Raw genomic sequence first — 25,300 nt, 5'->3', positions numbered from 1 at the left:
ATGGCTTATTTGCATGGTCTGCACACATCTGCACTGTGCCAGAGAGTGAGAACAGACTATGTGAATGATGGCAGAAGTTGAGGAAGATGACCGATGCTTCCTTGCCTAATAACATTAGCAGGTAAACTCTTGATCTGTGGTCACAAATGCCCAAAGCAACACAGATTGCATGCTCACACTCAGTTTCACGTAGGCCTCGAATCTGCAGTGTGCACATGTGCAATGCTCTGCTTACCACCAGAGTTGGGCAGCGTTTGTTCAAATGATGAGTATAGATTAAAAATTATTTGTTGTCCATGAATAACAAATGAAAATATTTATTCGAAACAATGTTTACTTACATGAATAAAAACATTTATTTTTCATCTGTGAATAAAAAACATGACGAATAATAGATAAATTTGAAACACAATGATGTTCATTGCTCCAGTTCTTTGTCATTTATTAAACAGATGTGCTTTTTGTTGCTTTTAAATTATTTTTCAATACTTTCAAATTGCAATTGTCTTCAGCAAAAATTGAGAAATCATCAATTCTACTTTACAGAATGAGATTTTCACTCTGCAGCGGAGTGTGCGCTGATGTGAAACTTCCTGGCAGATTAAAACTGTGTGCCTGACCGAGACTCGAACTCGGGACCTTTTCCTTTCGCGGGCAAGTGCTCTACCATCTGAGCTACCGAAGCACGACTCACGCTCGGTCCTCACAGCTTTCGCAGGAGAGCTTCTATAAAGTTTGGAAGGTAGGAGACGAGATACTGGCAGAAATAAAGCTGTGAGGACCGGGCGTGAGTCGTGCTTCGGTAGCTCAGATGGCAGAGCACTTGCCCGCGAAAGGCAAAGGTCCCGCGTTAGATTCTCGGTCGGGTACACAGATTTAATATGCCAGGAAGTTTCAGTTCCACTTTAGTTTTGTGCAAACAATCACTGCAATTTCATGTTAGCTTCAAGTCCTAAATCATATTCAAAATAAAATTTTCTTTTTACAATATAACATTATTTGAAATTTGCGATCTGGTTTCTTTGACAGTTGTCCGCAGCTCATGGTCTCTCGGTCGCATTCTCACTTCCTGAGCATGGTGTCATGGGTTCGATTCCCGGTGGGGTCAGGGATTTTCACCTGCCTCGAGATAACTGGGTGTTTGTGTTGTCTCATCATTTCACCATCATTCATAAAAATGGCAAGATGGGACTGAGCAAAGGTTGGGAATTTGTACAGGTGCTGATAACTGCGCAGTTGAACACCTGAAAACCAGTCATCATCATCATCATCATCATCATCATAATAATAATCTTCAACAGCTTTTTTGGCTTCTTTGTCAGTAGGTTGTTGAAAGCCTGCCTTAAACAGCAGTGCAGGTAACCTGTTTATTGTTAAATTGTGGGCAAGTCATTGCTGCAATAATTGCAGTTGGCGTAGAAAGGCAAAGAAGTCTTCCAATCATCACTTTTCGCTTCCTCGATAAAAAAGCTGATGGTGTGTTGCAGTATTATGAAATCTTATGTACCCAAACCCTGCATCTTGTGTAATTTTTAATGTCCAATTCTGTGTAACTGCTTAGACACATGTTGTGTTGAAAAACTATTCCATATTCTAACAGAAAACTTATTTGGAGTTAATCCTAAAATGTTTTTGAATGACTTTGGACATTCAGTGGCATTCCATAAACGTTTTAGAAGACTTTAGATTGAAAGGCTGTTGACATAGGTCATAGAAACCACTGATTTCTTGCTGGTTTGCTATTTTGTAGCTCTACAAACATGAACAAATTGTGTACTTATATCAAGAAGACACTCATATTTGATAGTGTTAGCAATCTGAGGAAGGGGCTGCAGGTTGAGTCTTTGTTGGCTGTGTTTTCAACCTTAGCTACTTTACATAGAGTAAGTGTGCATGATAGGAGGGGGAAGGTGGAAGTACTAGCTGGTGCAGTGATAGTTGAATTGGGCTGTCTCAGTATTTTAAATGCTAAGACCATCCGTCTATAAGTATTTTTACATTGTATTTGTTTTGCTGTAAGGCAAGTGAAGCTTAGCTCAACCTGAAGGTTGGTTTCAACACTGCACTGCCCTTGATTACCTTCCACCTCTGAACTGACTTAAACTGCCAGTTAGAGAGGGACCTACATTTCAACATGTATTCCAAAACATGGTGCTTTTTGCCTTGGCATTTTTGTCATTGTTAGAGGTGAAAGAAACAGTAAGTCATGTACCCCAGGCAAATTAATAAGAAAATGAGTGGATGGGGGGAAAAATGTTTAAAGTTTTGAAACAGAAAAGTTCCCCTTCATAGGGGGGATGCGTCCCCCTTTTATCCCCTCCAAAAGTCAGTTCTACAATATTTTAAATTTATATGCAAAAAGTCTCATTTTTAGACCAGAACTCTTATTAATAAATATATTCCTCGCAAAATTGTACATGAAAAAGACCTTGCGCATCTTTTCATTTATACAAACGGTATTTGAGGCATAAGAATTGGAATAGAATTCTGTTAACGTAATAGTTTGCAGTTTTTGTTGCTTAGCAAATCATTTAAATTAACAATTTTTGTGATCAGTATTGTTGAAATCAGGTGTACATGCCAACAATGAAAATTCCCATTCCATTCACTCAGTGTTCCCCTACTACTATTGTTCCTGCTGTTTCTTTCTGCCCAGTGTCCAGTTCAGTTGAGTTAATGCTGTGAACTGTCAGAGTAGTACCAGAGAGTTTCTGCTTTTTGTGACAGCATTTATCAGTTTGCAGTGTTATGTAGACTGGTTCTTAGTCTCACTTATTTTGTCTGGGCTGAGAAAAGAATAATGCCGGGCCCTACTACCTGTTTTATTTGTGGTAAATTTGTTGTGGAAGGAGATACATCAGTAGTGACGAAGGGCTTGGACACTGTGAAATGTGTCGGCAAGAAACGGAAGAATGGGGCTCATAATCTTCTACTGAATGCTGGTTTGATTGAAATGCATAAGGTATGTTGACATGAATATATTAAGGAATGCAATATAAGGAAACTAATTTATCAGAATGTAGCACAAGTAGATGATAAAAAGTTTTGAGATCCTCTAACTCTTATCCATTCACTTTCAAAAAAGACTGTTTTGTATGTCCTGAAAAATGTAACATAGAAGCAGAAACAAATAAATCACTCCACAAATACCGTGGGGTGTTTGAAGTTTGCTCTTTAACTGTCAAACATATGCTGCTTGAGAAAGCAGAGAAACACAATGATTATTTCAGTAGAAAGGTTACTGAATGCATTAACAGTGTTTTGTGTTTAGTAGCTGCTAAATCAGTGTCGCCCCCCCCTCCTCCCGCACTTCCTGTTCAAAATAGAGGCCATCCTCAAGACACCAACTTTGATGTCGCTTTTCAAGAATTATGCAAATTTATAGGTAGTTCAGAGGAATTTCAGTTTTCACTGCTCAATTTGTTGCAAAAAATTAATGAATGAATGTCTCCCAGAAGGAGAAACAGTGACTATAAAAACTCTGAAAAACAAACTGACTGAACACTTTAGTGATGGGGTCTTGTTTGCCACAATGCCAAAAAAATCCCCCAATTGTATGTTTTTGTGGCAGTGGCCGCAAACTTTTGAATTGGTGGTACAATGAATGAGCTGTTAATGAAAAAGACAAGAGAAAGAGAATAGTAGAAGCAGCAGCAGCTACCATCTGTGAATATATGACTCATTACAATATTGCCGATTATCCCAATATCAATGAAGTGACAGAATGCTGATGTTATGGTTCCTGATACTTTACACAAATTTCTGAAGGATGTGGTTTTGTTCAAAAAGGAAGGCAGTGATCAGCCCCCTAAAAAAAAAATAGTACAGCAATTGAGTCTGCTACCAGGCCTCATTCATTTCTCCCCACTGCCACTTGGTCTTGCAGTGTACTTGTTTCATAAAGTGGGATCAAAAAACCTCATTGAATATGTCTTGAATATGGGTTTCTGCTCTTTATATAGCACTGTGGCTTTCTTTGAGGCTTATGCCTTTCAGTTCTGGAAACCAAATATTTTAAATTATTCATTCTCGCAGTTCATTTTTGATAATGCTGACTTCAATGACGGACAGAGGTACATTCCATGCTATGGGTGTGTGACTCCTGGGAGAGCGATAGAACATTAGGAAGCAATGAAACACTCTGTCATGCTGAGCTCTACGAGTAAGTCACCAAAAAATTAATGTGCTAACATTCCGAAGGCAGAATAGAGTTGAAATTGAAGTTTTTCTGCAAAATGTCTGCTCAGAACAATCATTCACTAAAGCGACAGTTCCTACCAATCAGGATTTTAGTTGGATGATCAGAAATTTTTTACTGCTTTCTATTCTTGTGTGGCACAACTGGAAAACCTTACACGCAATCAAATAATGTATTAGTGCTTCCACTCGTTGTCAACCCACGCACAGATTGTAGTGCTATTTTAACCGCTTTAACTTATGCCATCACAGAGAGTAAGAAGACCACACAGTGAACATGTATCGTGACTTTTGATCAACCAGTCTGCATGGAAGCTAAAGATGTAGTTGCAGTGGAGGCTAATGGAGGGAATGAGCTTATTCACTAATTTGGTTATTCAATTAGGAGGCTTTCACTTGATAATCTCTTTTCTAGGAGCAATAGGATTCTAAATGGGAGATAGTGGGCTCTCTACTTTTGGAGACTGTTTATGCTGCAGCTTCTGTTCCCCATATACTTTCTGGTTGTGCATACAGAAGGGTAATTCAGGCTCACTCTGGAGTTATGTGCACTCTTTCCATCATAATACTGGTTGAAATGGCAGTCATGGAGGAGGAGAAGCAACATATTAAAGACTGTATTTCTGAATTGAGTGGAAACGGTACACCTTTAAGCAATTTGGAAAAAGATCAAGTGATTGAAAAGCTGAAAAATGAATTGTCAACACAGTGGATGATATTAAGCAAAGAGGAACAACTTTCCAGTTATGGATATGACACATTCAGCTTGTCATCTTGGCGTTGCATTTCATCCAGGCAGAACTAATGGGGAATTGGGAGCTCCATATAGAACGTGTGAGAGCTATGCTCCCAATATTCCATACAACTGGACACTTTCCTTTTGCTAAGACATGTCGTTTGTACTTTCAGGACATGGAAAAACTGAAAGAAACCATGAAACCTGCGGAGTTCAAAAAATTCACCAAGGACAGCTTCTTCACAGTTTGATGCTCTGGTGTGGAGTATGAGCCGACATGACGATAGAACAAATGCTTATTAAGAACATGAAGAGTGTTGAAAGTGTTTCACACGGAAGAGGGTTCACCGATACGGTGTTGAACTGGTGGATTTGTGGTATACCAAAACTCCATCACAATTGTAAAGCTGTGGAACAGTTCTGCAATTTACATTCAGTTTCATGTGATCAGCGTGTTGAACTGAGTCGAGAGGATAGAAACTGGCGAGAAAATTCATAGAACATTTCAGCTATGGTTGCAACAATACATTTCATTTGTTAATAATGAGCAATAGTATTCATTAGGATCTGGATTAGTAACTTCTCAAGAAGTAACTGCTACAAAGCTGTGTCTGTTGGTGAAGAAGCTCTTTGTAAAGTAATTACTGTCTCACCAAAATTTGATTACCTGAAGCTTAAGCCATCCAGCATGGCTAGGACAATGTGCATTTCAACTGTTAGGCTTGAAAAAAATATAACTGAAGTAGATACAATGAAATTATTTCAGAGAATACTGTGCACATTTCATTTATGTTATGATTTAAAGGATTGCTTCACATCCGAATTATCCAGTGTATCAATGTCTGTTTGACAGCAGTGGATTGATGAGGAAAACAAAAAAGTCGCACTGTACAAGCTTTTTAATAAAGTACCTGAAAGGAATATAGACAACAATGAATCACAGTTCGATGTTATAGATGGTTTCTTATCCACCAAGTCGTGTGGCCCGAGAATGGAACTTTGGTGACATTTATAAAACCTTAATAGCCTATATTCAGAGACATTATAAAGATGACGATGCAGTTGTACTTGACGAATACTCAGAAAGTTCTCTGAACAGAAAACTATGGATTGCCAAAGGCAAATGATGAAGCAGACTTCATGAGGGGTTTTTTTTTTTTTTTTTTTTTTTTTTTAAATGACAAGATGTTATGTATTGAATCACAGTCTGCCTTTTGTAGTAACCTCAGCAATAAGGAAATGTTTATTACATAGCTTGTGCAAAATCTAGACAGTTTTGCTGTTGAAACCAGGATTGCGGATAACGATGCAGATGTTGAAATTGTTGCAAAAGCAATAAATGCCTCAAAACGTTTCCAGCAAATCATTATAGTGGATTAGGATGTAAATCTTCTTGTGCTACTTACAGCTCTTGCTCCAGATGACACAGACATAATCCTGATGAAGGAAGGTAAAGGTAGCATCAGAATAAGGTGTTACAGTTCTAAAGATATATGTAACACCTCACTCATTCATGAATGCAAGAATTCAGTAATGTTCCTTCATGCGGTAAGTGGTTGCGACACCACTTGCCTTGTTTGGGAAAGGAAAGCTACAAGCTTAAAGCTTCTCAACTATTCAACTGGTATCCCCAAATTCATAATATTCCACAGATATGCAACAATCCTGCTTTCTCTCCTGATACCCTTGCAAAAGCAGGAGAGAAATTTATACTCTTCCTACACAAAAACAGTAGTGTCTCCTGATGACAGCTTAAATATCATTCAATTTAAATGTTTTAATGTACTTGTGGGTAAGGAAAACAGTGCTGTCATACTCTCTTGTTTGCCACCCACTGATGCAGGATGCCTACAGTCTTACCAAGTTTACCTACAAGTCCAGCTATGGCTGGGGAACAATTTGGATCCCAGAAACTGGGGCTGGAGGGAATCAAACTCATCCCTCTCCCCAAATGACATGAAACGACCACCTGCTCCAGAGAAAATACTGCTACTGATTTCATGTGACTGCACTCAAGGCTGCAGAAGAAAGTGCAGATGTGTGAAGGCTGACCTACATTGCAAAACAATGTGCAAAAACTATTGTGGTCAAGGCTGCACTAATGTGCCTTGAAATGATTTGACAGAGATTTGGATGATGTTTTTATGTTAAAGAAAAAGAGTATTTACAAGAATTTATTTGTTTGATAGATTATGTGTTTCATTGTCTACATGCTGTACATATGATTGTAAATATATCTCAACAAAAGTAATTGTTGTTTAGTTTTACAGTAATTTTTTTCATGAAAAATGATTTTCATTCCAATAATTTAAAGTTGCATAAATCCAAAGTAAAAGACTATAAAGCGAAATTGTTCCATATAAATAAAAGTCTGTTTTAAGTGAATTTTTTTTTTTTTTTTTTTTTTTACTTTCAAATTTTAACACTCATGAATTAATTACCTTTGGGTAAACATGCATTTGGCCTTTTGAGTAGGATTTCACCAGAAATATTTTCTGTCCAATAGATAACTTCATTAAGTGAACAAGTTTTCGAAAATTTTTAAAAGAGGAAAATTGCATTAAGGTGTGATGGAGGGGGAAGTTCCCTTGATGTGGGAGGGAACTTTTCTGTTTTTTACTTCTACATATCCTAATAGTGTTTTTCCAAAGTTTCAAAACTTTATAAATTTTTCACCATTTTTCCTAATTTGCCTGAACTAATGGAGAATATCATAGAAGCAATGGGGGATTGTATCCCAAACCTGTAGTTTTGTAGTCAGGATCTTTACCTTCTGAGCCACCAAGGCACATTTCTGTACAAACCATTAGTAAGTTACTTGTCAAATGGAAACTGCACTGAGCCAAGGGAACAAACACTACTTCTAAAACTGTATAGAATGAGTAAACAAAGAAAGTATGGTGGAATTTAATGTTATTCATTATTTAAGATACAAATAATTTATGAATAAATTTGTTTGATTTATTCACGTATTTGAATACTTATCCAGATAGAAATATATTCATATAATGCTCATCTCTGCTTACCACTATGCCTTGTGTGTCTTTCCTCTTTCTGATTATTGCTGTTAATATTATCTACATTAACAAGTCCTGTTAGTTCATTTGCTCAATTCAATCCACAGAGCCTACAGTGTAGCTGGATTGAAATTTTGGTTAATTATAAACAAAGTTGGCAGTCAGTCAGTTGTTACGCTCATCAGCATAAAAATTTTCCATTTTTTTTCCTGTCCAAAATATGTCTGTCAGTGCATTTTTGCTGTAGATTAAATGTGAGCATTATTTCAACAGCTTTCGTTTGCACAAATTTATTGTTCCACAGTTAAATCAGTGACCTTAATTTACATGCATTTTTCAGTTAGCACTTTGCATTTCATTGTACATAGTCATACTTGGTCACTGTAGTAATACTCGATAATCTCAGGTTTTCAGCATTCACTGTCTCTATAGAAAACATGGAAAATTGACAGTTAAAAAGAAATTCTAATTCTGAATGTATCTCAATGCTTGCTGGGGCCATTAGCATTCCTACTTTGTGATGAAAATGTATAGAGTCCTTTTCCTTTGGACCAGTCAGGGCTGTGCGCCTGTTATCCTGCACCCAGTGAGTGAGTGAGTGAATGCCTTGTGGTACTGAGTGAGGAAACTCCCAGATGCTTCCTTTCACAACAACTGTGAAGTGTGTGATGGGCAGTGAGCACTAATGACACAGTTTTGCCATCCACGTGCAGTGTTAAATTCCTCTCCCTCAGTTGAGATACCAGTGAATCTGAACAAAATGGGGATTTTGGAGCCTGGGTGGCTGGGAAGGATTCCTCTGGATATCTCATAAAAGACTGGTGTAGAAGGTGCTCCTTGCAGAACCACAGATGTGTTTCTAGGAGCTGCTTTCAAAGGAGAAGTAATTGTGGGTGGGGCTATAGTTATTCATGGTGACCAGGTGAGAAGTTGTAGGTTTGGTATGATGTTACAGTGCCTGTGTTGTTCTGAATTACAGTGCAAAGTTCATTTTGACATTCATGCATGTCCAAAGGAACAGGCACTGTGATGACTAAAGCCATTTTGAAATACATTAAATGTATTCACAATTGCAAATATGGACAGCCATCAGCTGTAGAATGGAAAATGACAATGAAAATTTGTGCAGGACTGGGACTTCACCCTGATTTTCCACTTACTGTGGGCGGTCACCTTGCCATATGGTTGTCTGTGAACGACTCATGGCCAGACCAAAACTACCATATGTCGTCAAGCAAGCATCTACAATCTGTACTTGTACATCCATTATATAGATTCCCGTATGGGTGAGACATTTTACTTGAAAGTTGCTGGCCCAGTGTTGGCAGATAAATATGATATGACCTATACAGGAATATACATAATGAATGTAAGAGTACAGGTTGTAAACGTATGGTTGATGACGCATGGAAGTTTGTCTTGGTCTGGCACAAATTTTCATTGTCATTCCATTCTACAGAAAGTAGCACTGACAGTGATTGAACAGGATACCACGTGTGAAGGAGCAAGAACTATGGAGAGTTGGCAGTAGAAATGCTTGGTGTCTTTCGTGTAGGAAGATAGATTATGGGTAAAAAGTTGAAAGTGGTGGCCCACAAGGGCAGAGGTTCTCTCTCTGTGGACACAATAATCAGCCACAAAAATGCAGCATCTTGGGTGATTGTGTTTATGTACTTAAGAAGCATGTATGTGGTAAGAGTGTGATGAATTGAGGATGATGTGGTATAGAATTTGGGACAGGACTGGATATTCTGCTGGATTTCTGGAATGGGATCACTGTGGTAGGGCTTGTAGGGAAGGACCTGTCCAACAGCCGGCAGAGCCCAAGTGCCATGTAATCCTTGCAGTTCATAACAACAATGGTGGAACCTTTGCTGGCAGCTTGTATTATAATGATGGAGTAAGTTTGTACTTGGTGAACTGTAGGTGTTTTTTTTAATGATAGTGAAACAAGGTTTGAGGTAGCATGTCCAGCATGACTTTATTTGGGAGTGGACAAAAGATATGGCCCTTGGAAGGTAACGATACTTCTGTGGGACTGAGGCTTTTGGAAGGCAGGTTCATGATTGTGTTGTAGGGCTGTTTCAAGCTCTGTATTGCACAGAGTGGTGGGAGTAGTGAGTTTTTGACGGTGTGGTAGATGTAGTATGTTTGCAGAGCATGTTGAGGCAACGATGAGGAGATGTGGGGAACGTTTGTGGAGACGTAGTAGTAGTAGTAGTAGTAGTAGTAGTAGTAGTATAGCACTGCGTCAATTTGGTGGAACCCCAAGTAGTATTAGATGTCCATCATTCAATTTGCACCTGTTGTACCGGCAGTTTCCTCACTTGCATATTTTGCAGTTTTACTCAGTATCATGTGGCACCGTCTCACTGAGCACAGGGCAACAAGTGTGTGGGCCTGCCACACAGCTAAGAAAAAGTGGATTCTGTACTCTATACAGCTTCCTCACAACACAGGGGCACTAATGGGCTCAACAAGCATTGAAATGTATTTAGAATTAGAATTTCTTTCTAGCGGTCAATATTCCATGTTGTCTACAGAAAAAGTGATTTCTGTGTACCCGGGATTCATCCAGTGTTGCCACAGTGATTGAGTATGATTGTTGTTGTTGTCGTCTTCAGTCCTGAGACTGGTTTGATGCAGCTCTCCATGCTCCTCCATCCTGTGCAAGCTTCTTCATCTCCCAGTACTTACTGCAACCTACATCCTTCTGAATCTGCTTAGTGTATTCATCTCTTGGTCACCCTCTATGATTTTTACCCTCCACGCTGCCCTCCAATGCTAAATTTGTGATCCCTTGATGCCTCAGAACATGTCCTACCAACTGATCCCTTCTTCTAGTCAAGTTGTGCCACAAACTCCTTTTCTCCCCAATCCTATTCAATACCTCCTCATTAGTTATGTGATCTATCCACCTTATCTTCAGCATTTTTCTGTAGCATCACATTTCGAAAGCTTCTATTCTCTTCTTGTCCAAACTATTTATCATCCATGTTTCACTTCCATACATGGCTACACTCCATACAAATACTTTCAGAAAAGACTTCCTAACACTTACATCTATACTCGATGTTAACAAATTTCTCTTCTTCAGAAACGCTTTCCTTGGCATTGCCAGTCTATATTTTATATCCTCTCTACTTCGACCATCATCAGTTATTTTACTTCCTAAATAGCAAAACTCCTTTACTACTTTAAGCGCCTCATTTCCTAATCTAATTCTCTCAGCATCACTCGATTTTATTTGACCACATTCCATTATCCTCGTTTTGCTTTTGTTGATGTTCATCTTATATCCTCCTTTCAAGACACTGTCCATTCCGTTCAACTGCTCTTCCAAGTTCTTTGTTGTCTCTGAAAGAATTACAATGTCATCGACGAACCTGAAAGTTTTTATTTCTTCTCCATGAATTTTAATACCTACTTTGAATTTTTCTTTTGTTTCCTTAACTGCTTGCTCAATATACAGATTGAATAACATCGGGGATACACTACAATCCTGTCTCACTCCCTTCCCAACCACTGCTTCTCTTTCATGTCCCTCGACTCTTATAACTGCCACCTGGTTTCTGTACAAATTGTAAATAGCCTTTCGCTCCCTGTATTTTACCCCTGCCACCTTTAGAATTTGAAAGAGAGTATTCCAGTCAACATTGTCAAAAGCTTTCTCTAAGTCTACAAATACTAGAAATGTAGGTTTGCCTTTCCTTAATCTATTTTCTAAGATAAGTCGTAGGATCAGTGTTGCCTCACGTGTTCCAGCATTTCTGTGGAATCCAAACTGATCTTCTCCGAGGTCGGCTTCTACCAGTTTATCCATTCGTCTGTAAATTCGTGTTAGTATTTTGCAGCTGTGTCTTATTAAACTGAAAATTGGGTAATTTTCACATCTGTCAACACCTGTTTTCTTTGGGATTGGAATTATTATATTCTTCTTGAAGTCTGAGGGCATTTCGCCTGTCTCATACATCTTGCTCACCAGATTGTAGAGTTTTGTCAGGACTGGCTCTCCCATGGCCGTCAGTAGTTTGAATGGAATGTTTTCTACTCCCGGGGACTTGTTTCGACTCAGGTCTTTCAGTGCTCTGTCAAACTCTTCACGCAGTATCGTATCGTATCTCCCATTTCCTCTACATCCTCTTCCATTTCCATAATATTGTAAACTAGTAATAGAATATTGTATGTAATAGAATATTGTATGTTATTGAAGGTCATTGATTTAGCTGTGGAACTCTAAATTTGCATGGGTGAATCCTAATGAAATAATGCTCACATTGTCTGCAGCCAAAATCACACTGATATCAAGAAATATTCTGGTTAAAACAAATGGAAAAATATTTGTGTTGATGAGCATGTCAACTGATTACAATTATCTACATTGTTTATGAGACAGAATTCTATAACTTGTGTTCGTTTTCTTGGCTCAGTGTGGTTTCTATTTGATAAATAACTGAGCAATGTTTTGTTCAGAAATGTGCTTTGGTAGCTCAGTGGGTTTAAGTTACAGCCTACAAAACTAAAGAGTGGGGTTCCATAACTGTTGTTCCTATGACTTTCTGTTACTTATTTCTGCTTTCACTTCTAACAATGACAGAAATACCAAGTCAAGATGCGACTTGTTTCGGAGTACATATTGAAATGTAGGTCTGGCTTTGACTGACTGTACAAGTCTGTTCAGAGGTGGAATGACGTCAGGGCATACGGCCATGTCTAGTAAAGCACTGCAGTGTTCAACTAACTGTTGGGTTGAGCATAGCTTTGCTTGCCTTACAGCAAAACAAATGCAACATAAAAATACTTATAGATTGATGGTCTTAGCATTTACAACACTGATGTGGCCCAATTAAACTGTTTCTGCAGCTGCCCATACTTCCCCTTGCCTCCCTGATAACATGCAAAATGAGAATGCAGCTGACAAAAGCTTAATCTGCAGCACCTTCATTGATTTCTAAGACTCTTGATTACGGGTGTCTCCTTGATATAATTACACAATCCGATCATGTTTGTAAGGCTACAAAATACTGAAACAAACAAGAACACTCTGGTTTTAGGATTAAGTATGAGTAAGCAGTGATGCTGAGGGAATTAAGAGTAGGAAATGAGATACTTAAAGTAGTAGTTGAGTTTTGGTATTTGGGCAGCAAAATAACTGATGATTGACAAAGTAGAGAGGATATAGATTGTAGACTGGTGATGGCAAGGGAAGTGTTTCTGAAGAAGAGCATAGATTTGTCAGGAAGTCTCTCCTGGAAGTATTTGTATGGAGTGTAGCCATTTATGGAAGTGAAATGTGGACTATAAATAGTTTAGACTAGAAGAGAATAGATGCTTTTGAAATGGGGTGCTACAGAAATATGCAGAAGATTATATGGGTAGTTCATGTAACTAATGAGGATGTACTGAATAGAATTGGGGAGAAGAGGATTTTGTGGCACAACTTGACTAGAAGGAGGTTTTGGTTAGTAGGACATGTTTTCAGGCATCAAGGGATCACAACTTTAGTGTTGGAGGGAAGCATGGAAGGCAAAAATAGTAGAGGGAGACCAAGAGGTACATATACTAAGCAGAGTCAGAAGGATGTAGGTTGCAGTGGTTACTCTGAGATGAAGATGCTTGCACAGGATAGAGTAGCATGGAAAGCTGCACCAGACAAGTCTTTGGACTGTAGACGACAACAACTACTAAAACAACCACCACCAGCTTTCCCTTAGAAGATGGGATAGCTTTTTGCAATGTGACATGTGTCTATTGGAGTTACCTAGAGGTTTGATATTGAAAAAATCCAGAAGAGATAATAGCTGTGTATATATGAGAGTTCCTATTATTGTTGCATGTTGTCAACTTTTTTATCAAGAGTGTCAAGTGATGATTGGAATACTTTCTTTGCCTTTCTACACCAACTGCAATTGTTGCAGTAATGTCTTATCTGTGATGTAAAAGCAAGTAGGTCACCTGCATTGCTGTTCATGACCAAGGGAAGGTTACAACGAACTATAAACATATAATAGCCAAAGAAATCTTGAAGAAATTGGGCCACAAGTTTCAAATCATGTCATGTTGTAAAAAGAAAATTTTAATTTGGAGGTGATGATGGAAGTGAGGCTAATGTGGAATCACAATGAATTATTTGGAAAAAATTGAAGCAGGATTGACAATTTCTCAAATTTAGCTGAAGACAATTGTGTGTTGAAAGTCTTGTATCATATCTTGAAATGAAGATGGTTTCAGGAGATATAATGCACCAACATCGTCTTTACATGTATAGTGTGTATGTTCTTTAGTGCGTCCCAATGGAAAATATTTGAAAACTGAATGAACTTTCTAACAAGATAATTTAAAAGCAATAAAAATGACTTTTGTTTATTAATTGACAAAGAGTTGGAGCAAGAAATGTCATTGGATTTCAGATTTATCTGTTATCCATAATGTTTTTTATTTGCAGATGATGAAAGAGTATTTTTATTTTTGTTCACGGATAACAAATCTTTAATCTGTATTTGGCATAGTCATTTGAATAAATTTGCCCAACTCTGGTGGTAAGCAAAGTGCATCGCATGCGCACACACTTCAGATTCGTAGCTTATGTGCACGTGTGTGCAGGGCATGACATGTGCATGGCCACAGCGAAGTGCTCAGCCGCTTGCATTATTAGGCGAGGAAGCACCAGTCATCTATGGCAACTTTCGCAAAGTGTGTTCTCACTCTCCCTTCTATACTGCAGATGCATGCAGACCACGTGTATAGCCCATGTGCTTGCAGAGCTCTAGTAGTAGTAGTAGCTGCAGCAGCAGTAGCCCAAGGCAGGAGTATGAGTTGAGTAGATAGGAAAGTTTCTTGAGTGTCACTGTGATTCTTTTCTAGTTATCAGCACAACGGTTTCAATCTGGGAGATAGATAGGATGGAAAAATTTGGGATTGCAGAGCAGAGGTTTTTTTCTGCTGGAACAGTGCTGGTGCAAGGAAGTTTGGGGCGTGATTTGTATGGTTTCGCAGGACCACTGTTGGTGAGGGCTGTGGACTGATGGAATTTGAACAAATATAGGCCATTTTGGAAGGGTGGGTTTGCAGCCAGAGATGGGTAATTTGATGGACAGGCAGCACTACAGTATCTTCCTGCAACCCTGTCTTGCTGTCCCCTTCCCTGTCCACCTCATGTGTCTCCTGTACCACACTACCCATACCAGGTGCAGTCAGGCCTTAGTGCCCAGGGATGAAAGTGGACATACACAAGGTGTGTGTGTGTCTGTGTGTGTGTGTGTGTCTGTGTGTCTGTGTGTGTGTGTGTCTGTGTGTGTGTGTGTGTGTGTGTGTGTCTGTGTGTGTGTGTGTGTGTCTGTGTGTGTGTGTCTGTGTGTCTGTGTGTGTGTCTGTGTGTCTGTGTGTGTGTGTGTGTGTGTGTGTCTGTGTGTGTGTGTGTGTGTGTGTGTGTGTGTGTGTGTGTGTGTGTGTGTGTGTGTGTGTCTGTGTGTGTGTGTGTGTAATGGAGGGGGGGGGGCACATGCGCATGTTTTCTCTGTTCGATGATGGACTTAGTCCAATAGCTGATAATATCAAGCAGTCTTCTTTCAGTGTGTCTTCTGTCACTCAATACCTTCTCTATGTTACGAGTAGCAATCTATCCTATGTTGTACTTATGTATTCCCTCCTGGATTTTCCATTGTATGATTTTATCTATAGTTTCTGTTTAGTGGGATTTTAAAGGTAGTCAAGTAATTTTCCACTTCCATAAATTTTTAAAAAAAGAATTCAAAATATTAGACTTCCTTTGGTGGTTTTCAGTTTTGGTACCAGACTCAAATCCCTGAATGGGACTTCTAGATCTCTTCTTTGTTTTTACCCTGGGGATTCTGTGAAATATCATTTGCCTTGATACCGTAAACTATGTTTATCCGAACATGCACACACTTGAGGGCAAGATTTAGTAAACTTATAAAAGTCAGTGTAGTTTGGCTAGTTATTCACATTCAGATAAGCTTGCATTTTGATTCAGTTTCAGAATTTGTTGTTGTTGTTGTTGTTGTTGTTGTTGTTGTTGTTGTTGTCTTCAGTCCTGAGACTGGTTTGATGCAGCTCTCCATGCTACTCCATCCTGTGCAAGCTTCATCATCTCCCAGTACCTACTGCAACCTACATCCTTCTGAATCTGCTTAGTGTATTCATCTCTTGGTCTCCCTCTACGATTTTTACCCTCCACGCTGCCCTCCAATGCTAAATTTGTGATCCCTTGATGCCTCAAAACATGTCCTACCAACAGATCCCTTCTTCTGGTCAAGTTGTGCCACAAACTCCTTTTCTCTCCAATCCTATTTAATACCTCCTCATTAGTTACGTGATCTATCCACCTTATCTTCAGCATTCTTCTGTAGCATCACATTTCGAAAGCTTCTATTCTCTTCTTGTCCAAACTAGTTATCGTCGATGTTTCACTTCCATACATGGCTACACTCCATACAAATACTTTCAGAAACGACTTCCTGATACACAAATCTATATTCGATGTTAACAAATTTCTCTTCTTCAAAAACGCTTTCCTTGCCATTGCCAGTCTACATTTTATATCCTCTCTACTTCGACCATCATCAGTTATTTTACTTCCTAAATAGCAAAACTCCTTTACTACTTTAAGTGTCTCATTTCCTAATCTAATTCCCTCAGCATCACTCGATTTAATTTGACTACATTCCATTATCCTCGTTTTGCTTTTGTTGATGTTCATCTTATATCCTCTTTTCAAGACACTGTCCATTCCGTTCAACTGCTCTTCCAAGTCCTTTGTTGTCTCTGAAAGAATTACAATGTCATCGGCAAACCTCAAAGTTTTTATTTCTTCTCCATGAATTTTAATACCTACTTCGAATTTTTCTTTTGTTTCCTTAACTGCTTGCTCAATATATAGATTGAATTACATCAGGGAGAGGCTACAACCCTGTCTCACTCCTTTTCCAACCACTGCTTCCCTTTCATGCCCCTTGACTCTTATGACTGCCATCTGGTTTCTGTACAAATTGTAAATAGCCTTTCGCTCCCTGTATTTTACCCCTGCCACCTTCAGAATTTGAAAGAGAGTATTCCAGTCAACATTGTCAAAAGCTTTCTCTAAGTCTACAAATGCTAGAAACGTAGGTTTGCCTTTTCTTAATTTTTCTTCTGAGATAAGTCGTAAGGTCAGTATTGCCTCACGTGTTCCAACATTTCTACGGAATCCAAACTGATCCTCCCTGAGGTACGTATCTACCAGTTTTTCCATTCATCTGTAAAGAATTCGCATTAGTATTTTGCAGCTGTGACTTATTAAACTGATAGTTCGGTAATTTTCACATCTGTCAACACCTGCTTTCTTTGGGATTGGAATTATTATATTCTTCTTGAAGTCTAAGGGTATTTCGCCTGTCTCATACATCTTTCTCACCAGCTGGTAGAGTTTTGTCATGACTGGCTCTCCCAAGGCCGTCAGTAGTTGTAATGGAATGTCGTCTACTCCGGGGGCCTCGTTTCGACTCAGGTCTTTCAGTGCTCTGTCAAACTCTTCACGCAGTATCTTATCTCCCATTTCGTCTTCATCTACATCCTCTTCCATTTCCGTAATATTGTCCTCAAGTACACCGCACTTGTATAAACCTTCTATATACTCCTTCCACCTTTCTGCCTTCCCTTCTTTGCTTAGAACTGGGTTACCATCTGAGCTCTTGATATTCATACACGTGGTTCTCTTCTCTGCGAAGGTCTCTTTAATTTTCCTGTAGGCAGTATCTATCTTACCCCTAGTGAGATAAGCTTCTACATCATTACATTTGTCCTCTTGTCATCCCTGCTTAGCCATTTTGCACTTCCTGTCAATCTCCTTTTTGAGACGTTTGTATTCCTTTTTGCCTGCTTCATTTACTGCATTTTTATATTTTCTCCTTTCATCAATTAAATTCAATATTTCTTCTGTTACCCAAGGATTTCTAGCAGCCTTTTTTTTTTTACCTACTTTAACCTCTGCTGCCTTCACGACTTCATCCCTCAGAGCTACCCATTCTTCTTCTACTGTGTTTCTTTCCCCCATTCCTGTCAATTGTTCCCTTATGCTCTCCTTGAAACTCTGTACAACCTCTGGTTCTTTCAGCTTATCCAGATCCCATCTCCTTAAACTCCCAACTTTTTGCAGTTTCTTCAGTTTTAACCTACAGGTCATAACCAATAGATTGTGGTCAGAGTCCACATCTGCCCCTGGAAATGTCTTACAATTTAAAACCTGGTTCCTAAATCTCTGTCTTACCATTATATAATCTATCTGATACCTTTTCGTATCCCCAGGAATCTTCCATGTATACAATCTTCTTTTGTGATTCTTGAACCAAGTGTTAGCTATGATTAAGTTATGCTCTGTGCAAAATTCTACCAGGCGGCTTTCTCTTTCATTTCTTCCCCCCAATCCACATTCACCTACTACGTTTCCTTCTCTCCCTGTTCCTACTACCGAATTCGTCACCCATGACTTAAATTTTCGTCTCCCTTCACTACCTGAATAATTTCTTTTATTTCATCATACATTACTTCAATTTCTTCGTCATCTGCAGAGCTAGTTGGCATATAAACTTGTACTACTGTAGTAGGCATGGTCTTTGTGCCTATCTTGGCCACAATAATGCGTTCACTATGCTGTTTGTAGTAGCTTACACGCACTCCTATTTTTTTATTCATTATTAAACCTACTCCTGCATTGCCCCTATTTGATTTTGTATTTATAACCCTGTATTCACCTGACCAAAAGTCTTGTTCCTCCTGCCACTGAACTTCACCAATTCCCACTATATCTAACTTTAACTTATCCATTTCCCTTTTTAAATTTTCTAACCTACCTGCCCGATTAAGGGAGTTGACATTCCACGCTCCGATCCGTAGAACGCCAGTTTTCTTTCTCCTGATAATGACGTCCTCCTGACTAGTCCCCGCCCGGAGATCCGAATGGGGGACTATTTTACCTCTGGAATATTTTACCCAAGAGGACGCCATCATCATTTAATCATACAGTAAAGCTGCATGTCCTCGGGAAAAATTACGGCTGTAGTTTCCCCTTGCTTTCAGCCGTTCGCAGTACCAGCAGAGCAAGGCTGTTTTGGTTAATGTTGCAAGGCCACATCAGTCAATCATCCAGACTGTTGCCCCTGCAACTACTGAAAAGGCTGCTGCCCCTCTTCAGGAACCACATGTTTGTCTGGCCTCTCAACAGATACCCCTCCATTGTGGTTGCACCTACGGTATGGCCATCTGTATCGCTGAGGCACGCAAGCCTTCCCACCAACGGCAAGGTCCATGGTTCATGGGGGGTTTCAGAATTTAGTGTAACTAAAATTCTATTCAACAATGTGGGAAAAGACAGAGTGCTGCTTATCATAAAGAAGATATGTCAAGTTGCAGACAGGCAAAATTAAGACACTTTACGTAAAAGGTTTTGGCCACGGCCTTCATCAATTAAAGACAGACGTACACCATTCACACACACAAGTAAGCATACTTCACGCACACACGACCACAAACTCCAGCATCTTGGGCTGGAATCTGTCTTTTCCCACATTATTGATATTATTACGTGGTGTTTTCATTGTGTAAAATGGAATTTAGTTGCACATAGTCAGTAGAAAATATAGCAAGTGTAACACAGAATCATAACATCTTGTACAGTGACAGAAACTGCTGTTTCTTCCCAAAAATGTTAATGAAGTTCACAGTATTTATCCATGCTATTGTGATATTTAAATAACAGAAAGCTCATTTTAGGATTTATTTTTTACAAGCATTCAAGCACAGTGCCTTGTAATTCACTGCTTTCCAGTTACATTTCTGTTTAGCCACTGAATGGCAAGCACAGAAATTTCAGTGTGGAAGGGTCTCGTAATAAAATGCTAATTACCTCATGACTGAAGGTGTTATTTGTTGCTACTGTAATTAAAAAAACAAATAAATAATGTGTGTGCTATGTTTTGAAACTGTGTTTAGGTCTTTCCTGCTGTAATGCATCAAAATTGTTTATTTTTCAAATGTTGAGCTTCCCTGTGTTTCAGTAGAAATAATAATATCTCCTAGACATAAGCTTGATTTGTATGTAATGGTGCTTAACTAAGTATAATGTAATTAGAGGTGATATGCTCAAACCTTCCATCTAGCCTGTGAACTGACTCACCTACTAGTTATAAGGGATCCCACAGTTTAAAGTGGATTCCCCCCCCACAAACAAACACACACACACACACAAACCTGTTTGGCTATGTTGCCCCAGATGACTACTTGCAAGGTAATGCCCATAATAGAGAGAGAGAACACAATATTATTTAATTACAAAATTAGTAGCAAACATCAGAGCACATCACATCACTGAAATATCAAGGAAAAATTTGAAATAAAACAAATATACAAAATCAGTATTAGGGAAGATGGATGGAGTCCTTAAGTATGCATGATAACAAACATGAATAAATTCAGAGGCACACTGCTAGGACTGTAAAAGATCCATATAGCCCATAAGAAAGTGTAACAGAGATGCTTGTAGAACTGAAATGTTCTTGTGAAACCTCTTGGGTAATTTTGGAGAACCTGTGTTCGAAGAAGCCTAAGTGACCTTTCTTTTGCCACCAAGATACACACATGTAAAGTTTTGCATCACCTCGGTTCCGAGAGTTCCGGAACCTGTACAGAAAATTGAAATAGAGATCAACATAAACATCATTTTCCCCTTTTTATTGCTCATGAAAACCACACATTGTACGTTGTACCACCATACAGCGAGTTCTTCAGAGGTGGTGGTGGTCCAGATTGCTGTACACGCCAGTACCTCTAATACCCAGTAGCACGTCCTCTTGCATTGATGCATGCCTGTATTCATTGTGGAATACTATCCACAAGTTCATCAAGGCACTGTTGGTCTAGATTGTTCCACTCCTCAACAGTGATTCAGCATAGATTCCTCAGAGTGGTTGGTGTGTCACATCGTCCATAAACAGCTCTTTTAATCTATCCCAGGCATGTTCGATAGGGTTCATAATCTGGGGAACATCCTGGCCATTCCAGTCCAGTGATGTCGTTATCCTGAAGTAAGTCATTCACAAGATATGGATGATGGGGTCATGAATTGGCGTCCGTGAAGATGAATGCCTCACCGGTATGCTGCCGATGTGGTTGTAATATCGCTTTGAGGATGGCATTCACCTATCGTACAGCCATTACAGTGCCTTCCATGACAACCAGTAGTGTATGTCGACCCACATGATGTCACCCCAAAACAGCAGGGAACCTCCACCTTGCTGCACTCACTGGACAGTGTGTCTTAAGACATTCATCCTGAACGGGTTGCCTACAAAAACATCTCTGACGATAGTCTGGTTGAAGGCACATGTGACACTCATCAGTGAAGAGCACATGGTGCCAGTCCTGAGTGGTCCATTCAGCATGTTTGTTGGGCCCATCTGTACTATGCTGCATGGTGTTGTGGTTGCAAAGATGGACCTTGCTATGGACATCAGGAGTGAAGTTGGATGTCATGCAGCGTATTGTGCACAGTTTGAGGCTTAACTTGATGTCCTGTGGCTGCACGAAAAGCATTATTCAACATCTTGGCATTTCTGTCAGGGTTCCTTTGAGCCATAATCCATAGGTAGCGGTCATCCACTGCAGTAGTAGCCCTTGGACAGCCTGAGCGAGGCCTGTCATTGACAGTTCCTGTCTCTCTGTATCATCTGTATGTCCGAACAACATCGCTTTGGTTCACTCTGAGATGCCTGGATGCTTCCCTTGTTGAGAGCCCTCCCTGAACAAAGTAACAGTGCACACGCGATCTAACCACGGTATTGACAGTCTAGGTACGGTTCAACTACAGACAACAGGTGCAGTGTACCTTCTTCCTGGTGGGATGACTGGAACTGATCGACTGTTGGATCCCCTCCGTCTAATAGGTGCTGCTTGTGCATGGTTGTTTACATCTTTGGGGGGGTCGACAGAAGCATACAGTCACTTTCCCGTAGCTCAGGGCATGAATGGGACAGGAAATCACTATTCATTCAAAGTACTTTCTGTCTTGTGGAATAGATTTGTACATGAACACATTGCTGCCATACTCAATTCATTCTATTGGTATTAATTAGGGTTTTGCATAAGTAATGTTTATAATTTATTTCACATGGCATATCATTGTAAAGAAACAATACCATGTTACTGGCTCAGCATTAATTTTCTGCATGAATGCATAAGCACACAAAGCGACAAACCCATTGTAACTGCTCAATACATACCTTCACATGTTTTGTTATCTCAATGGTAACAGTATGTGCACTGAGCTAAGTATGGCAAATGACTAACATCAGGAAAATGAGAAAAATCATTTATATAGTACTGTTTCTTCAATGATAATATGCTATGATTTAGTAATATAGTATGTAACTTGCATGAGGAAAATTGAAATTACTAGGATGGAGTAATTAGACCATCTTCAGATCTAAAATATAGGAGAATATTAGCTGCCATTGGCACCAGCAAGTGTGTGTAAGTTTTAATGATCATGCCAATAATAATATATACAGCAAATTATAAATGGCTCAGAATAATTAGTACAGACTTCAAATAATCATATGTTTTGCATTAATGATTTTAGGTAACTTTAGGTGGTCTGCAGTGGCTATTTAGCTGTCAGCTAAAGCCGGAAAGAGTTCCAGCTATGTGCCTAAGGCATGACGTTGATGGATGTGTTTGGCAGCCATATGAACCTGGCGATAGCATTCGCGAGAAACCAGCAACATCAGATGATAAATGGCCACTGAAACATGTTGGTACTTTCTTCGCTTTGGGTTACATTCAAGCTGGAAAGTCACAACGGAAGTTTTCAGTTTGTTCTCCAGGTATTGTTCCTTTTCTGTTAGTAGCACATTAAAATATGAAATAAACTTTATCATCCACCTTATTATGTTTGTCTTGTTGGCTCCTATCAGGAAAATTGAGTGAACAACTACTGCCCTTTCTGTATTATATGACGTTATACATAGCAATAGCCTTCTCTGTATTTTACTTTACCAGATGCTAAAAATACTCAGAAGTGAGGCAACTGAAGCGGGTACTGATTGTACAAAAAGAACACAGGTGTTTGATATTTTAATATTTTCAAACCATATTCTTGTTAACCATGTATTGGGACATATGAAAAGAAAATACTATGTATTAAAATTATCCAAGGATTATATTTAAATGTACTTTAGAACAAAAATATAAGCTACAGTATAGTGCTGTTGAAAATGTTCTGACTAAGAAGCAATATCTGTTAGTGTCAAACAAAGTAGTTGTGTTGCTGTATGCCAGGAGCACCTGCAAGTTTTCATGTCAGTTACATATTCCCCACACAGAATGATTTAGAAATTTTGAGGACATTGTCAGCTGCTCATCATTTTCTGCTTTTGGTTTCTACAATGGACTTTTAGTATTTGGTCCATATTATAAACGTAAACAAGCCAACAGTATGATTATAGTAAAAACTGTTTTTATGCACCAAATTTTAACATTTAACATTATTTTTGATTAGTACTGTCATAAGCCCTATTTTCTCAATTAATTGTTTCCCTAACACTAAATTTTTTTATGAGTAACTTTTCTTACACACATTATTTTTGAACTTCTACCACAAGTTTCAACATAATTTTCAAATTAATTTATGTGGAAACTACTTTGTGCTCCTGCTCATGCACAACTTGTAGATAAAGCATAAAATAAAACTGTATAGTTTATTTCTGAATCTAAATCATTTTTGGTTTGGCAAGAAATATAGGTGGTGTTTCAAAGATGTTTCTGCAGTGTTTCGTTGTCTGACTATTCCAAAGACCAATATTTTTTTTGAATCTGTTGTTCCTTTGAAGGGAAAGTCATGTGATGCATAAAAAAATGTGCAAGAAAAATTGATTTCAGCAAAGTGTGATTAGTTTATACTGATTTTGTTTGTGTGCTTTAGACATTCAACAAAGCCCACATCATGTCTACTCTCATAGGATACTTTTGTGTCTGATTTATAGATGTAGGTCTGCTTCTGCAGGATAATACTTACATTGTCCTCTGTTCTGATCGAAGCCCTGGGAAACTCACAGCTCACACTCACGGCACTTAAATGTGATTTGCAGAGTATTGATGTAGATGTAAATGAAAGAGTTGAGAACAAATAAGTTGCAATGTCTGGATGGAATCACAGCTCTGTTTTACTGAGAGTACTCTTCGGCATTGCAGTCTTGGCTGCATTTACTGTGAATTCCTTCCCCAGTGCAAAGTCCCTAATGACTGGGAAAAAGTGCATATGACTCATGTATATAAGAAGGGTAAAAGAACAGTCCTACAAAATTGTGAAGCAGTATCTTTAACATTTGTTTTCTGGAGAATTCTCAGGTGTATTCTCAGTTTGAATATAATAAATTCCTTTGAAAAAGGATAACCTCTATCCACAAGTCAACAATGATTTAAAAACCATCACTCACGCAAAACTCGGCTTGCCCTTTTCTTGTACAGTGCTCTGTGAACCATGGATGAAAGGCAACAGGCTGATACCATATGTCTAAATTTTTGGGAAGTGTTTCACACAGTGCCTCATTGCGGACTGTTAAAGAAGGCATGAGCATAAGAAATAGGTTTCCAGATATATGGGATGGCGAGTGTTAATCAGAGCCGTGTGTATAGTCAGGAGTGTCCCAGGAAGTGTGATATGACCTCTCTGCCATGTGACATACAGTGACTTCAGAATGCGATTTTCATTCTGCAGCGGAGTGTGCACTGATATGAAACTCCCTGGCAGATTGAAACTGTGTGCCGAACGGAGACTAGAACTTGGTCCCAAGTTAGAATCGTGGTCCGGCCCATAGTTTTAATCTGCCAGGAAGTTTCATACAGTGACTTGTGGATTATGTGTTGATGGAAATGCAGATGCAGGTGTACATGTGTAATAGTTCTGGCACTCAGTCAATTACCAGATTTGTTTCATTTTGTCATAACTTTTTACTAATGCCTAGAGTTTGTTGACGTTTCTGCTATGATTTACTCATTGTTCGCAAGTATTAAAATCCCAAATCTTTTGGTTATAGAAATTTAAATTTAATTCTGCATTTTTTGTCAGACAGATACCATTCATTGTTTATTCAATTTTTCAAGGATGATGCCATTTTTAAGATTTTACATCATTTTTGCATTTTTTGTTGCGTGATCGATCATTTATGACACAATAATTCATTCTTTTAATGTTTGGAAGAATGAACAATGCATATGTATCTAGGAACAATCGAACAATTTATCTCAAGAATGTACTCATACGCGTTGAAAGTAAATTGATTGTTCATCTGCTTATTGTGAT

The 25,300-nt window shown here is 38.9% G+C and overlaps 1 protein-coding gene across 1 annotated transcript in view; it reads left to right on the top strand.

Moving 5' to 3' along the window:
- The window catches only part of LOC126354988 (nudC domain-containing protein 1), a 99,285-nt gene that overhangs the window by 66,790 nt on the left and 7,195 nt on the right, over positions 1–25,300 (top strand). Inside the window, exon 9 of the mRNA XM_050005087.1 lies at positions 22,580–22,823. Coding sequence (XP_049861044.1) covers positions 22,580–22,823 — 244 coding nt within the window. The remainder of the gene's footprint in view (positions 1–22,579; positions 22,824–25,300) is intronic.

Source organism: Schistocerca gregaria, chromosome 3 (assembly GCF_023897955.1).
Source record: "Schistocerca gregaria isolate iqSchGreg1 chromosome 3, iqSchGreg1.2, whole genome shotgun sequence".
In the NCBI taxonomy this organism is placed as follows: Eukaryota; Metazoa; Arthropoda; class Insecta; order Orthoptera; family Acrididae; genus Schistocerca; species Schistocerca gregaria.
Note: the sequence above shows the minus strand (reverse complement) of the source record. Positions and strands in the feature narration are given on the sequence as shown.